This window comes from Diadema antillarum, unplaced genomic scaffold (assembly GCF_040938485.1).
Source record: "Diadema antillarum isolate AM-2024a unplaced genomic scaffold, OU_Dant_1.0 seq00000718_RagTag, whole genome shotgun sequence".
Classification (NCBI taxonomy): Eukaryota; Metazoa; Echinodermata; class Echinoidea; order Diadematoida; family Diadematidae; genus Diadema; species Diadema antillarum.
In genome coordinates, this window is record NW_027271622.1 from 1,351,539 (window position 1) to 1,366,767 (window position 15,229).

Below are 15,229 nucleotides of genomic sequence, written 5' to 3' on the forward strand. Positions count from 1 at the left end.
CCATAAAGCAGCGAGTTGGCATAATCCAGTCTGAATGCAAAAATGGCTTTGACGGCATCCTCACATGCTTTCCTGTCAATAAGAATGGGGTTTGACAGATGGTAATGTAGTCCGCGACAGAGATCCGAAACATGCTTGTCCATCTTTTGATAAGTGCAGAGTCAAACTGCACACCTAGACTCATTGCCAACAACAACAAAAATGAAAAAGGACCTGTCTAGAAATGTATAATGATATCCTCTAGCAGGATTTCGATTCATATCACGAACAATGTTTGCCCGCTGGTTAAATCGGTCAAAAGAATTATTCAAAGGAATTCAGTCAAAGCAATTATCATCTACACTATGTCCTCAGAGCGCCGTTTCCCTTGTGGTTGATTGCGTTAAACTTTCATCAGCCGCATTGGCGATTCATTATTGTATTACCATGGAAATGTCTTCTCTGAAAGCCTGTTGCCAGTTTCCCTCCTTATTCCACAAGGACATATTGAAATGGAAGTGGACCAGACTTTCGTCATGGAACTGTGAAGAAAGAAGCGACCGATTTTTATTTGCAATTTCCGATTGAAATTCGAGAGACGAAGAAGCGACACGTTTTTGGCCTTGAGGTATCATTTACGTTACAAATCATGTCTCCCACAGCGTTGGATCCTCTGTAGATGGCGAATTGACAACACATTTCTCCGAATTTAGACGGAAATCCGCACGTAAATGATGTTTATAGCGCCTTTGGCTACGGTGAGCGCCCTGCGAGATGAGTTTCTCCGGGTCCGCTTCGGCAGGGGACGAGAAGATGCGCTCGGTGATAGATCGTTTAGGCCAACAAGCAGCGGGCTCGTCTTACCTGAAGAGATGATAGTGTGTTTTGTTGATATGTTTTCGTGTTTCCTTTCTGCTTAAAAAAAAAAATCTTTTTAAGTGTGTGTGTGCTTTAGCATCTGGAGTCTTTGTTGTTTTTATCATACACGAGTGATCGGATTTCTCGCTCATCTATTGCTCGTGATTTGCTTGGTCTTGTCGACATCTTTTTACTTCGATGCTTGGAAATGTATTTTGATGATAGACAGTGCAGCGTTTAGAGTTCTTGACACGTATTCTATCTGGAGTAGAGTCATCGGTCCTTCAAGGTGTTTGCTTTCATCCCTGGGCACGAAATGCAATCCCGGATCAGAATGTCATCGATATCAGTCACGTGTGTTACACGATCAGGAGCGAAATGGTGCTTGACGTGGCGACATTTTGGTGAGATGCGAGACGCGAGTGTGAAAGACATAATAATATAATGGAGATTGCATGCATTCCCTGCTTATTATGAAACTTGTTAGAAGAAAGTTGCAATCAATTGTAAATCCTCTAAATCAATCGCAAATCCTGCGATTACTAATGTATTTGCAAATTTGCAATCAATTGTTACCCTGCACCTCAAAACAAACAAAAAGTCGCAACACATGAATTTTTAGTTAAGACCATATTCTAAAAGAGCAGACTTTAAGCTTTAAAACGGTGTATAACTCAAATCAAATGGAATCTCCTAACCTATCTAAACATTGGAAAGAAAGCACAAACTCAGGAAAAGTGTGAACTGAGAAAAGAGGCTCTGAAGTACAGTGTCTATTCAAGCGCTTAATCTTTACCAAACCGTGCTGGCTGTGCGATGAATGGTACAAAAAACAGGAAGTAAACCACCAGAGTAACAACAATGAAGGGATTATTAAATTAAACTGAAATTAGATATGCCTCATTAACACATTCTGTCCATAATCAATGCCAACTTTTAAAGCAGTAGCACTATCCTGTCAAAAGTTATTAGAGTTGAAAGTGAAGAGTGCGGAAAAGGTTTTTTCAGGAATGAAAAAAGGATTCTAAAGACACACCTAATCACACTAATCTACCAAAAATGTTCGAGATAAACTGCTAAAAAACACACTTTCCTGTCCGTTTCATGATACCAAATTTTAGCATAATGTAAAAGAAGACCCGCTCTTTCAGAAAATATGAAAAAATCAAGGTCGGCTAGGTTGACCCATTTCACTTATTTTCAGTCCTCACACAAAATCAGTGTGTGCGACTTTATGTTCGTTTTGAGGTGCACGGTCACAATTGCAAGTTACAATCGTTCCTGTTTTTGCAAGAAAGATGCGATTGATTGCAAATCGATTGCAATTCGCAATTTATTGCAAGCCCCCTTCTAGCAATGAAAACTTGCAATTGATCTATCAATCGCAAAGTTGCAATTATTTTCGATTAATTGCAAATCGACTTTCTATCAACGCCCCCCTAGACACGTATTCAGTTTTATTCTGTTTTACGGTTGTATTATAATTCTATGATGTGTGTGGGTGAATGTGTGTGTGCATGTGTGTGCGTGGAGGAGGTGGCGAATATTGCAAAATCGCATGTTTCGTCGCCGTTCGTTCTTTGGTTGCTATGAAATGTTGCTAGAATGAAAAGACGACATCGGTGGATTAAGTCGTTAAATATGGGTGTGCTAATAACAAGAAACGGAACAAACAAGATTTAAATAGAAGAAGAGCTTATCATACAACCTATACCCGGCCTGGGCCCTGCTTCATAAAGCTGTTCGTAAGGTTACGAACAACTTTCGAGCGACTGGTGATCAGTTCTGTTGTGCTATACCTATCAGAATTTCAATAATTCAGCACAAGAACTGATTACCAGTCGCTCGTAAGTTGTTCGTAACTGTACGAACAGCTTTATGAAACAGGGCCCTGGTTCATATCTTCATACGGCGTTGTAGTATTTAGTAGCCTTTTACGGGTGTAAGGACATGAAGGAAGAGCTCTATTCCTGTATTTTTCCGTTTTTGCAGCAGACTTCTGAGTAGGCTTGGAAGTTAACGCCAAGATGGCAATTCGAGTAGAAGGAAGCAAATGGTGAAGGGATGTCTGTGTTTGCGTCAATCCTCCACCAACTTTGATTGTCAGGCTTTCACGTCTGCCATACATCTAGGGATACGAGACACATAGTTTCCATAGTATGTGTGCAATTACCATACAGCGGCCCGAGCATGAGTCGGCAAGCCCTTCGTTGGGTCTGTTCAATATGACCTTCAAAATAAGCCAATGGTGCAAGGGTGTATACCTGTATTGTAAGGGTTTTAGCTATTAAAAGTGTTTATTGTTAACACTTTCAGTCGTCGTTCCCATCTTCTTCCTGTCTTTGTTTCTATCCCAGCACATGGTCAATGGTCAGACGGTTGCCATGGACGACATGATGACGGCCGAAGAGGGTCAGGGTGGGGACTACGCCCTCCTTCCGGACATCTCCGGAGACCAAAAGTTCCCCGAGGAGCGGGAAGCTCACATTCAAAAGTTGCTGGAATGCAACATGCGGATAATGACCGAGCCTTACCCGAACGACGGCGGTAAGATTACAGTCAGTATTGATCATAACTATCAACAGTACTGTAACCCGGGAACCGCACAATGAGATAATTTTCCAGTCCACAAGGTATAAAGAAGAAAAATATGCTACTAAATAACAGAAGAACAAATAAAAGGTATTTATTAGAATTCATTATTCATTAAAATTCTTTAAATTCACCAATCGATGTAAGGCAATCTGTTCATCAGATAAAAGTAAAATCAGAATAAGGTTCCCTGGTAGGGGGTGTACCTGGCGTTTGTGGAAGTCTTGTGTGGCATTATTGAAGTCGAAAAGGTTTATTGACTTAAGATTATTACTTTTTTTATGAAAACCATGCGAAATCATGTAAAACAAAATGTATGTGATGTGCTGCTGGAAGGTCGTGTTATATACATATATATATATATATATATATATATATATATATATATATATATATATTTCATTTCATTTCATTTCATTTCATTCATTTATTTATGCACGGCACATACTTCAGCCCGTAGGCTGTTCTTCCGCAGGTCCGTGCGGATAAAAAATACAACATAGATATACATTTTATACAGAAATGATCAAAGAAACCAAACAAACAAAAACAAAACTCATACTTAAAAACCGAAAAAAACATATAGAAAAAAAAAACACAATAACATGTTGATGAAACTGCGGCACACATTTCGACAGAAACAAACATGATCAATCAAAGATAACCATGTACAATTATACAAATGATCGCCGTAGTTTAAAATGAAAGAGACTAAAAAATTGAGAGTTCAGGAGAGAGAGAGAATGAGGGAGACAGACAGAAAGAGAAACAGAGAGAGAGAGAGAGAGGGAGAGAGAGAGAGGAGAGATAGGGAGAGAGAAGCACATACAAAGGGGGAAACTGAAAAAGTTGTCAACAGTTTCGGTCAAGTGCGATTTTAAAGCTTACAAACGTTGGTTTTTGTTTCAATTCCAATGGTAACTTATTCCAATGCATTGATCCAGAATATGTCAAACTTTTATGTTTGAAACAAGTCTTAATCAAAGGTAACACAAAATTTAACGATGAATTCCTTACGTTATAGCTGAAAACTTTAAGTTGAATTATATCAAGCAAATATTTCGGACAAAACTTGTGTGCAATTTTATACATAATTTGTAGAGTATGTTTATGTCGCCTCTTATCCAGTTTATCGATGGGGAGTGCTGTGTATAATAAATCAGTGGGGAACCTAGCTTGTACGTTCAGTACTGCACGCAGTGATCTATTTTGAAGAATTTGGAGTCTTTGAATATGAGATTTCTTTATATTCCTCCACACAACATCACAGTAATCTAATTTACTTTGAATAATTGATTTATAAAACAAAAGGGCTATATCATCAGAAATAAAAGATATATATATATATATATATATATATATATATATGTGACCCTGCACCTCAAAACAAACAAAAAGTCGCCAGACATGAATTTTTAGTTAAGACTATATTCTGAAAGAGCAGACTTTAAGCTTTAAAATGATGTAAAACTCAAATCAAATGGACCCTTCTAACCTATCTAAATATTGGAAAGAAAGCACAAACTCAGGAAAAGTGTGAACTGAGAAAAGAGGCTCTGAAGTACAGTGTCTATTCAAGCGCTTAATCTTTACCAAACCGTGCTGGCTGTGCCATGAATGGGGCAAAAACAGGAAGTAAACCACCAGAGTAACAACAATGAAGGGATTATTAGATTAAATTGAAATTAAGCATGCCTCATTAACACATTCTGTCCATAATCAATGCCAACTTTCAAAGCAGTAGCACTATCCTTTCAAAAGTTATTAGAGTTGAAAGTGAAGAGTGTGGACAAGGTTTTTCAGAAATGAAAAAGGAATTCTAAAGACACACCTAATCACACTATTCTACCAAAAATGTTCGAGATAGTCTGCTAAAAAAGGCACTTTCCTGGCCGTTTTATGATACCAAATTTTAGCATAATGTAAAAGAAGACCCGCTCTTTCAGAAAATATAAAAAAGTCAAGTTCGGCTAGGTTGATCCATTTCACTTATTTTCAGTCCTCACGCAAAATCAGTGTGTGCGACTTTATGTTCGTTTTGAGGTGCACGGTCACATATGTGTGTGTGTGTGTGTGTGTGTGTGTGTGTGTGTATGTGTATATATATATATATATATATATATATATATATATATATATATATATACAGTGCGTATAAAAAAAAACGCAACAAGATTTGATTTCAAATTTGTGAAGATTGTGTTAACTTTACACCAAAGTGAGTAGCAACATCTTTAAACCACATATCTCCTCTTTCCAATGATATCTTATTTATCCATACACGGTTATGGATGGCTGAGTAATCATTCTCTTTGGACAATGGGTCAAATTGGACTTGGGACCAAGTTTAGACACTGCAAGAATCAATGCACCTTATTAGAAATTGACTTTACAAATGGAGCAATGAAATTAATAATCGCAACTTAAGATTGTCTTCTTTTTTATCTCTTTTTAACATTACATCCCATGCCCCTCATTATGGCCACCATTCATTTCCACACAGAGATTAGCTCTTTTCTCCATCTCACACCCAGCCCTGGGAATCATTGAGGCTTGGAGGCGTAGAGCTTCAAACTCATCAGTGATTCTTTGTCTCAGAGTTGCAATGCCAGGTGGAGGGCTAATGAACACTTTGCTCTGGTTGAGATAACCCCATCGAAAAAAGTCACGACAAGTCAGATCCGGAGATCGTGGTGGCCACTCCACAACATGATACAAGGCAATCACCCGATTTCCAAATACCTCAGCCAATCTGTGGGCTGGTGCGCCATCCTGTGCCCACCATAGGCGTCTCAACGCACCCCTTTGTTGCACAGGAAAATTTTCCATAAATTCAGGAATCACATGTTCATTTAAAATTATTGTACAAGTAAGTATCCATTTCCGTTCATGTTGTTTCTAAAGAAGAAGGGCCCTAGGAGCAAACTGTTTCCACAAAGTCCAGCCCAGACATTCAGCTTTCCAAAAAAAGAAGAAGAAGAAAAAAAAAAGAGAATTGAAAAGGATTTATGCTGGTCTTACTTACTGAAACTTGGTCCAAAGTCCAATTTGACCCATTGTCCAAAAAGAATGATTACTCAGCCATCCATGACCGTGTAAGAATGAATAAGATATCATTAGAAAGAGGAGATATTTGGCTTTAAGATGTTGCTACTCACTTTAGTGTAAATTTAACAGAATCTTCACAAATTTGAAATTAAATCTTGTTGCGTTTTTTTTTTTTGATACGCACTGTATTTTATTATGTTCTATTTTTTGAGGGGGTGGGAGGGAGGGTGGGCAAGAACTGTAACATTGTAAGCCTTGCAGACTGTACATCCCCGACTAAATGTCAAAGTCACATTAATGCGTAGCCATACATCCCAAACATATGTCCCGTTGGTACTTTAGTTTCCCCGCCATACATAGTATGCCTACTGAGGGGAAGAGTACAGACGAGAATTATTGTTAAGGCTGCTATAATAGACTAGCAAGCATTGGTATTCAGTGCTGACTTTTCGCTTTGACCTTTGCTTTGAGCGTGACATTTTATGGTCTGAAATTTAAGAGTCCCAGGGAGCTCATCCCAATCTAAATTAAATGCGAATTGTTTTGATGTCAGTCATGTTGTATTCTTAAAATTACCGTGAACCATCAGTAATGCAATGTAGATTTCTTCTTTTAAAGGGATAGTACAGTATTGGTGGAGATGAGAATTGGGCTTTTAAGTTTTTGTAAGATAACAACAAAACACGTATGAAATAGTACAGAGCATACCCTTTTAAGAGGAATTCAAAGTTTACTTGATGAAAATCGGGTTATGAATGACTGAAACACCAAAAAAAAAAAAAAAAAAAAAAAAAAAAACCAGAGTAAAACAAAGCAATCGTGATAATAGTGTGGGTCCCATGCTTTATTAGAATCGCTCTGTTTTGGATATCTCAGCCATTTCAAAACCAATTTTCATCAAATAAACGTTGAATTCCTCATGGAATCACATGCTCTTTCATATTTCATAAGAGGTTTCTCATTATCTCACCAAAAATGTTAGAAACCTGTAATTAGGTCTCAACCAAAACTATACGATCCCTTTAAACGGAGATGATGTTGTATTTATTCTAATCGAAATATTCTTATTCCCTTTTCTGTCCTACCACCTGCTTTTTCAAGTCCTCCTCTCTCTCTCTTATTTTTGTTTCTATCTTCCTCCCCTGCGTCATTGTTTCCAAATCTTTCGATTTCGACTTTCTCCGAGTTTACAAAGAAAAGTATGAATTTGTCTTAAGATATCAGTAAAATTGGGACATCTAAGTACAATGGGATATAGCATTCACCATGACTATCACCTTAAACAATTCTGTGCTCATACGCACGTACAGGTTAAAGCTCTGCACCCATAATTACTTTATGAAATTAATTATGAGTAATGAGTATCATTCAGAAATATGCAAAGAAAAACAAAACAAAAGAAAAAAGACTTACTTGAATTACTTTCATGTCCTATTCAAATGTTGACTGCAAGTCTAGTTTTCCTGCAACTCAGTAATCAAATATTTTATCAGTCCTACTCTGTTACGATATCCCGGATAAAAGGAAAGGAGAAAATCTGCGCATGTGGCGAGCGGACCTACGACCATTCCAGGACACCCTCATATTGTCAAATCCTCCCGCAAAAAAAAAAAAAAAGGAGCCAATCCATTGCTTGGATTTTCTGCTGCCTGAATGCATTTTTTTTCTCTTTCTTTTTAATATGTACAAGTTACTTTGCTTAATTTCACATGTTCGTCGTGTGAAGGATATTGCTACTGAATGATGTATTGCTGTATATATATATATTTTTTTTTTTGTATTCAAGTAGATACTTGCACTGATCAATTTAGGCGCGAGGGTGAAACCTCTGTATAATATTATCTTCTTGTAATAGCCATGTTCGCTAACCAAGCGTAAAAGATAGCAAACGCAAAAGAGAGAGAGAGAAAAAAAAATAATGCATTAGTTAGAAAGATTGAATTTTTACTATCTTACTTGCGGGAGTCGTTTCCGTCCCTGACATGGCGAGACCCCGTAACGAGCATACGTGCATGCTTTATCAAATATACCACATTATCAAGTGATAGATTGTATGATACATACTTGGACGACGTGGCAAGGATGATATTAATAAGGGCCATTACTTAAAACTAAATTGAATTAGCGACCGTCTCAATCAGGGTGTTTGGCTCGGGACTTTACAGGGATAATTTATTCAGAAGTTGAGAAAGTACACACTCCCCTCTATGTCATGTATGTTGCGTATAATAGTCACGCTAATTTCGATATGGCACCACGAATAATGTTGTCTTTGATAGCTGTCGATCGTTGTATTTCCAGGGACATCATGCGCTGAATGATTTTATGTGATTGACTATGTTTTGTTCCTGACTGAAAATACCTTCACAGGGTTGTATTGCAATCTGACCTTTGACCTGTGGGACTGCTGGAACTACACTCGGGCAGGAGAGGTCGCTGTTCAACCTTGTCCATGGTGGATTGTGTCGTCGAACCCTGAAAGTGAGTAGACTGATTTTGCTTGTTTGTTTTCTTGTTCCCTCTATACCTCGCTTTGTTTCGCAAGTCTCAATGAGCACAAGCGAATACTACCACTCCGTAATAATAATAATAATAATAAGGTCTTATTTACCCAGGGTAGCCTCTTCAGTGTTGCCACTGCTCTACCAGAGGGCCCTGCTATTTATTATTACCCTAGCGTTGCCAGGTACCCATTTGTACACCTGGGTCGAGAGGGACATTGTGGGTAAAAACATCTTGTCCAAGGATGTAAGCACTGGGCGGGATTCGAACTCGCGGTCCTCCGTTCGGGAGTCGGGAGTCTTATCCACTATGCCACAGCGCCCTCCCCTCCGTGAGAAGGTAACGAATCGAGTCGTGTCGAGTTGCTCCTCTTTTTCTTTCCCCTTTAACCCGCTAGTGAGTCAAGCACCATCTCTCACTTACGCACGTACGCACACACATACGCACACGCACGCACACAAACACACACACACCCTCACACACACACCCTCACACACACAGTCCACACACACAAATATAATACACTCTACCGTTTCCTTTTTTTTAACACATCCACACGCCTTTACCTTTTATCCGCATTGTTTCACACAGATAACACCGTATTAACATAATGTACTCGTTAATCACCACGTTTGTAAGGATTATAATTATCGCCGCAGAGAAAGTAATTTCGTCTCCTATTGGCCTGTCTTTTTATTGTTATGAGATAAACCCAAGCAGAGAAATTCCGACAATATTAACAGAACACTGACCTGAGATTGAAGAAACGCTCTTAGATGGCATGGTGATCGCTGCCATCTTCATGACGAAGATCGACAATGTAAAGCTTGTTAACTGTCAGTCGATATTAGATGTCGTACTTGCACGCAAATTTCCGCGACTAGTTAGCAAACAAACTTTCTCTTTGAAGAATTCGTAGCTACATTGTAGTTGGCGGACTAACCGAGATTGCCATTATTTCGACCTTTTCACCGCACGAATCGGCTTTACGAGGATGTTCGGAACATGGCAATAATGCGTTCAACCAATTTATTAGATCCAGTGCCGCATATACGGCACGGCATGGGTCCACACAACAGTGCCCTCTTGAATCTCGCTTCTATGTAGCTTTAAAAGTCCGCCATGAAAGGAGAAACTTACCCGTATCATCCAGTGGTAATGTGATGTTGTACGTCGGTCCTGAGATATTGAATCCCTTTAAAATCTACATACAGATCGTTCATGACACACCCGATTCTCGTAGTTAATTAATTTCTCCTCGTTATAAATGCTGTAATTGTAATGCGTCAGCATGAGTAAATTTGCTACATCTTACATGCTCCCCCCCCCCCCCCCCCCCCGCCCACGTCATGTTGAGCTCCCTCGTTGTAAACGGAACCCAACAGTCTTTGAATGGGTAGTTCTATAACAGGTCTAGCCATTCAACCACTGTTTGGGTTCCGTTTACAACGAGGGAACTTAAAACATTGTTATGTTGATATTAGTCTTGGCCATTTCGTTCCACAACCATGCAATTAATAGACGCGTTTAACTGCTTCTTCCTGTTCCCTACATGACAGAAAATGCAACGAAGAAGTGCAATGAAGACGGAACGTGGTTTGTCAGCCCCATCTCCAACCAAACGTGGACAAATTACTCCGCCTGCTATACACCGCCAAGAAGGGTAAGGGTCTGAGCGATTTGCTTGTTTTACCTCCATAGCATGTTGTGCGTACATTTGCATGATCTAGTATCCACTGGTGTTACTGGACACTATGAATGCTGCTTTGTTATTACTTAAGTTCTCCAAATTCCTTGACTTACACTGATTTTTGGGAGTGGTTTACATGACTGGCAAGGTACGTATTGATTGTTTGTTTTTTTTCTTTCCATTGAGCGATCACAATTATTATCATCATCATCATTAACACCCTGTACGGGTCACCTCCTTTAGAATTCGGGCAATCAAACAATCAAAGAAACGCGGAGTAGCGAACACAGCAGTGATGAACGTTTCCATGGCAACGCAAGTAATTTCTTGATTAAAGATGGATAATTATGTTCAAATGAAAGACTTTGATAGGAAATAAAGAATGTGCATTTTTCCTCGCCAAACTTAAAACGTTATTCATATTTTGCCTTCCCTTATTTCCCCCTAAACGACATTTCGTTTCTGTCATTTCTCATAATCCATCTTTTTCTCTGCTCTATCTTTCTGCCTGCGTGTTTTTCCGATTATTTGTGTTTTTCTTCCACAGAGTCAAGTCCTCATAGTGTTCTACGTTGGCTACGGATCATCGATCATTGCTTTGAGTATTGCCCTCTTTATATTCTTCTACTTCAGGTAAGTATGTTTCTACTTCTATATTTTTTTGAATAACAATATTGCCCTCTGGATAAATACTAGGTGTTTCTTATACCACTCAAACGAAATTTACGTATAAGGTTTCGATTCTCAAAGGGAAGATAAGTGTATGGAAAGTCTTTCTATTTTGAGAGATCAAGTCGACTGTTGTAGAACATTATTGAAATAGTAAAGAATGGTCACTTGTCCTTTTTCGAGATATTTTCATTGTATTTAACTTCAGTATTTTTATTCCAAACGTCGTTTTATCTTAATTAGCTTAACATAATAATAAAGTTCACTATCTGCCGCTCTTACAACATAAGGACACGAGGACAGCCAAATAGCTTGATAACAATTATTTTCTCCCCAGCATGTCAAGAACAATAATTGAGTATATGAATATAAGAACGACCCAAGTCCATGGAAGATCATTTCGAGTAAACTAAAAAAAACTTCATATCTTTTTTATTTGTCCAATAATAATTATTCTATTTAACTGTGATGGGAAGGCTACATTGTATATTCAAATTAGAACATGTATTATTGTGACAATTAACATTTACATTAATTGTGGAGAGGCCATTTTGTGTGGTGGACTTGGGTCGTTCTTTGATTCATATGGACTTGGGTCGTTCTTTGATTCATATACATGATATTCTGCTATAGAGATGGGAGAAGGATGAGAGAGGGCGCTATTATATGAATGTAAGAATGACCCAAGTCCTTCATTCTTACATTAATATAAGATTTAACTCATTCATTTCAGGCACTTCCGGGGGTAATTAGGATTTATCATTTACACACAAGATGAGTCCATGCATAAGCTACAATTTCCCATGTCAAACTAAATTTGGCCAAAAATTGGACTTGGGTCGTTCTTATATTCATATACTCTTATAACATTCCTTAATAGATATACTCATGATGTCATGGTCTTATTTTGTGCTCCTCAGTTTATACATATCATGTAGATCATCTGTAGATAGATAGATAAATATATTTCAAGAGGGCCCTGTTGTTATCTTCGCCTGAATAGTGAGGTGATCATGATTATTATTTTTACTTATTTTTTATTTCTTTTTCTAATGTATCACAATTGGTGAATATTTATTTTACTGCAGCCTAATAATAAACGAAATAAAATATTTTAATTAAGTTTGTTAGTCAGAAACTCACTTAGCATTCGTCAGTTGTTGCTAAGTATGACAAGCCTTCGGCAATTTTATGTGGTTGTTAATGTGATCAAAGCATGCAAGTTATTTGAATAATTGTAATGTGTTAACACGTTTTCAACAGACTAACACCTTCTTCATATCACACCTCGGTGATCCTACAAAATTGATTGGTGATTTTCAATTCAGATGCAATGTTTTCTATCATTTCATTTGTTTTCTTCTTTTAGGAGTCTAAGCTGTCCACGCGTGACGATCCACAAGAATCTATTCTTCTCCTTTATTTTGGACGCCCTTTTCCAGATCACATTTTTTGTTTTTGTGGTCGGTAACCAAACCGTCATTCGCCAGGACGGGGTATGTTGACCTTCGCTATTGTACACTGCTGAATAATTTTGGCACTTTTTAAACACTTGCTTCCCGATGTGTTTTTTTGTTTGTTTGTTTGTTTGGTTGGTTGTTTCATTTATTTTTTGTCTTTTTTGCTTTGTAATTTCATGAACACCAAGTTACATTTCTAGAGTGCGTGTGAAAAAAAAAAAACTACATTGTACGTGCAGACTAGGACAAATTATGATTAAACAAACACATGGTGCCAACGCTAAAATTAAATGCGACGGATAGAGACTGAAATTACCACTGCTTGCATTGCACATTACATGACTTAAAACGTATAGCGTTTGAGATATTTTCATCATATTCTCATCAGTTGTTTAATTTGCGTATATTTACAAGGCATGGTTTATAGGTTTAATGAATTAAAGCAGAAGAACTATCGTGTCAATTTCATAGAATGGACCACGCCTATTTCTCAGATAATCTTGTGGCGGGTCACATACAATTTCTAAATGACCATGCGTTTTGCAATGTGTGATGTTCAGAAATCTTGGCCACATAAGAGAAACAGCCATATCTATGCACTCAAAACGATAAGAGAAAAAAAATATGAGCAGAAAAAGAAGAAAGTACATGCAAGTGAAGTATCATTTTCTGACGGCAAATCTGTCTGAAAGCGTTTTGTGTCGAGTGCTTATGAAATTGACAGGCGGTTCGATGGTCGACACCCTTATGTCATGTAAATTTATTTAAAGGGAATGTTAAATTCCCCAAATATACATGTTAAGTGAATGTAAAAATACAATTAGAACATACCAGCGAGGCTTGAGGAAAATTGAACAATCCATTCAAAAGTTATGAATATTTAAAGTTTAAGTGCCGCCATCGCTAGATGAGAAGGCTGCAGGAGTCACCTGGCACTATGCCTGGGAGTTCGTGACGTCATGGCAGACGCCGCTACGACATAAAGGAAGTGATGCATGTATCAAGAATTATCTTTAACATAAATATAATTCTGCAAATGAGTTTTAATAATGAAAAGGCATTTTAATTAATCCTTTCAACAACAACAACAACAACAAGTTCAAGTTCATATTTGTGGTAACAACAACAACAAAGGATGCGGGATAACATTACGCTTAAAAAAAATGTCAGTATGGTTATTTCCTCGATATCGTTTTCTGCAGTAACGTAACAACAGCAATGGCAGTCAAAACTTTCGAACGAATTGTACGAATTTTCTCAAATTCACTGATTTGTGCCACAAAATATTACTGTATCCACTCAATCCACATGTATATATTTTGGGGAAACTTCCCCCAAAATGTAATAACCAAACCATGATCTGTGATTCTTGACTTGCAATGCCGCTTTGCAGACATCGTACTGACCACTTTCATCACCCCCGCATTCTATATTTTCTCCCTCTCTCACGCGCGGTGCAGGTGTATTGCCGGGTACACAATATCATGAAGCATTATTTCACCGTCTGTAATTACTTCTGGATGCTGAGCGAGGGACTCTATCTCCATACCGTCATCGTCGTGGCTGTGTTCTCGGAAAATCACGTGCTCCTACCGTATTACATCATAGGATGGGGTAGGAGTCCGTTTTAGTGCTGTACACTTAATTTTATTTCATAACACTGAATATATGTTGCCGAAGGCGCATAAGAGTATGATAATCATTGCAATGATTTTGATTGGTAAACACCGATTATTCCAGATTATTTGTAAGGGTAATAACATGACGTTTCTGTAGACAACGATTTTTAGCAATAATTGATAATGATAGTAACCATGATCCGAAGTATTTGCCAGAATGTGTCTTTTTTAAATTTCTTCTCTCTATACCTTCTTTCAACATCTCTCTCCATCTCTTTCTCTCCTTCGAAATTGCAGTTATACCTGTTATCCCCGCTGCTCTTTTTGGGACCTTCTTGGCGTTGAAACCTCCTGGCCCGTAAGTGCACAAGCCATTTCTCGTTTTTCCCATTACATCCTCCCCCTATCGATCCGTATGAAGGTCCACTATTCGATTCCTACAGTAGTTTACTCAGAGAATGACATTATCTATTATCATGTCTTTATGCTCCCACCTCCCACCCAAACGGTACAGAGGTTTGTTTGTTTGTTTGTTTGTTTGTTTGTTTGTTTGTTTGTTTCATTCGGTTTCCTTGTTGGTCTGCCCTCCTGTCCCACCCGGCCGTCTCAAACAGTCCCAGATCTCGTTTTGATCATTTAAAGGGAACAGTTTAAAGGGGCATTCCAGAGTACTCGTACATAGTCCTATATCTAGCATCATGCAGTACTTGAATAACGCGTGCCTTGTATAGATTTGTGGAATTTACTGTGGACCGACAGCAGATAAACCAAAAAAAAAAAAAAACAGACCAGATCGACAGTTGAGTAGCTCT

The 15,229-nt window shown here is 38.2% G+C and overlaps 1 protein-coding gene across 1 annotated transcript in view; it reads left to right on the plus strand.

Annotated features, from left to right (window-relative positions):
- Positions 1–3,255: 3,255 nt before the first annotated feature.
- The window catches only part of LOC139738012 (calcitonin gene-related peptide type 1 receptor-like), a 39,430-nt gene continuing 27,456 nt past the window's right edge, over positions 3,256–15,229 (plus strand). The window contains exons 1-7 of the mRNA XM_071648677.1: positions 3,256–3,384; positions 8,848–8,958; positions 10,539–10,642; positions 11,217–11,302; positions 12,708–12,834; positions 14,259–14,412; positions 14,715–14,775. Of these exons, the coding sequence (XP_071504778.1) occupies positions 3,348–3,384; positions 8,848–8,958; positions 10,539–10,642; positions 11,217–11,302; positions 12,708–12,834; positions 14,259–14,412; positions 14,715–14,775 (680 nt within the window). The 5' untranslated portion in view covers positions 3,256–3,347. The remainder of the gene's footprint in view (positions 3,385–8,847; positions 8,959–10,538; positions 10,643–11,216; positions 11,303–12,707; positions 12,835–14,258; positions 14,413–14,714; positions 14,776–15,229) is intronic.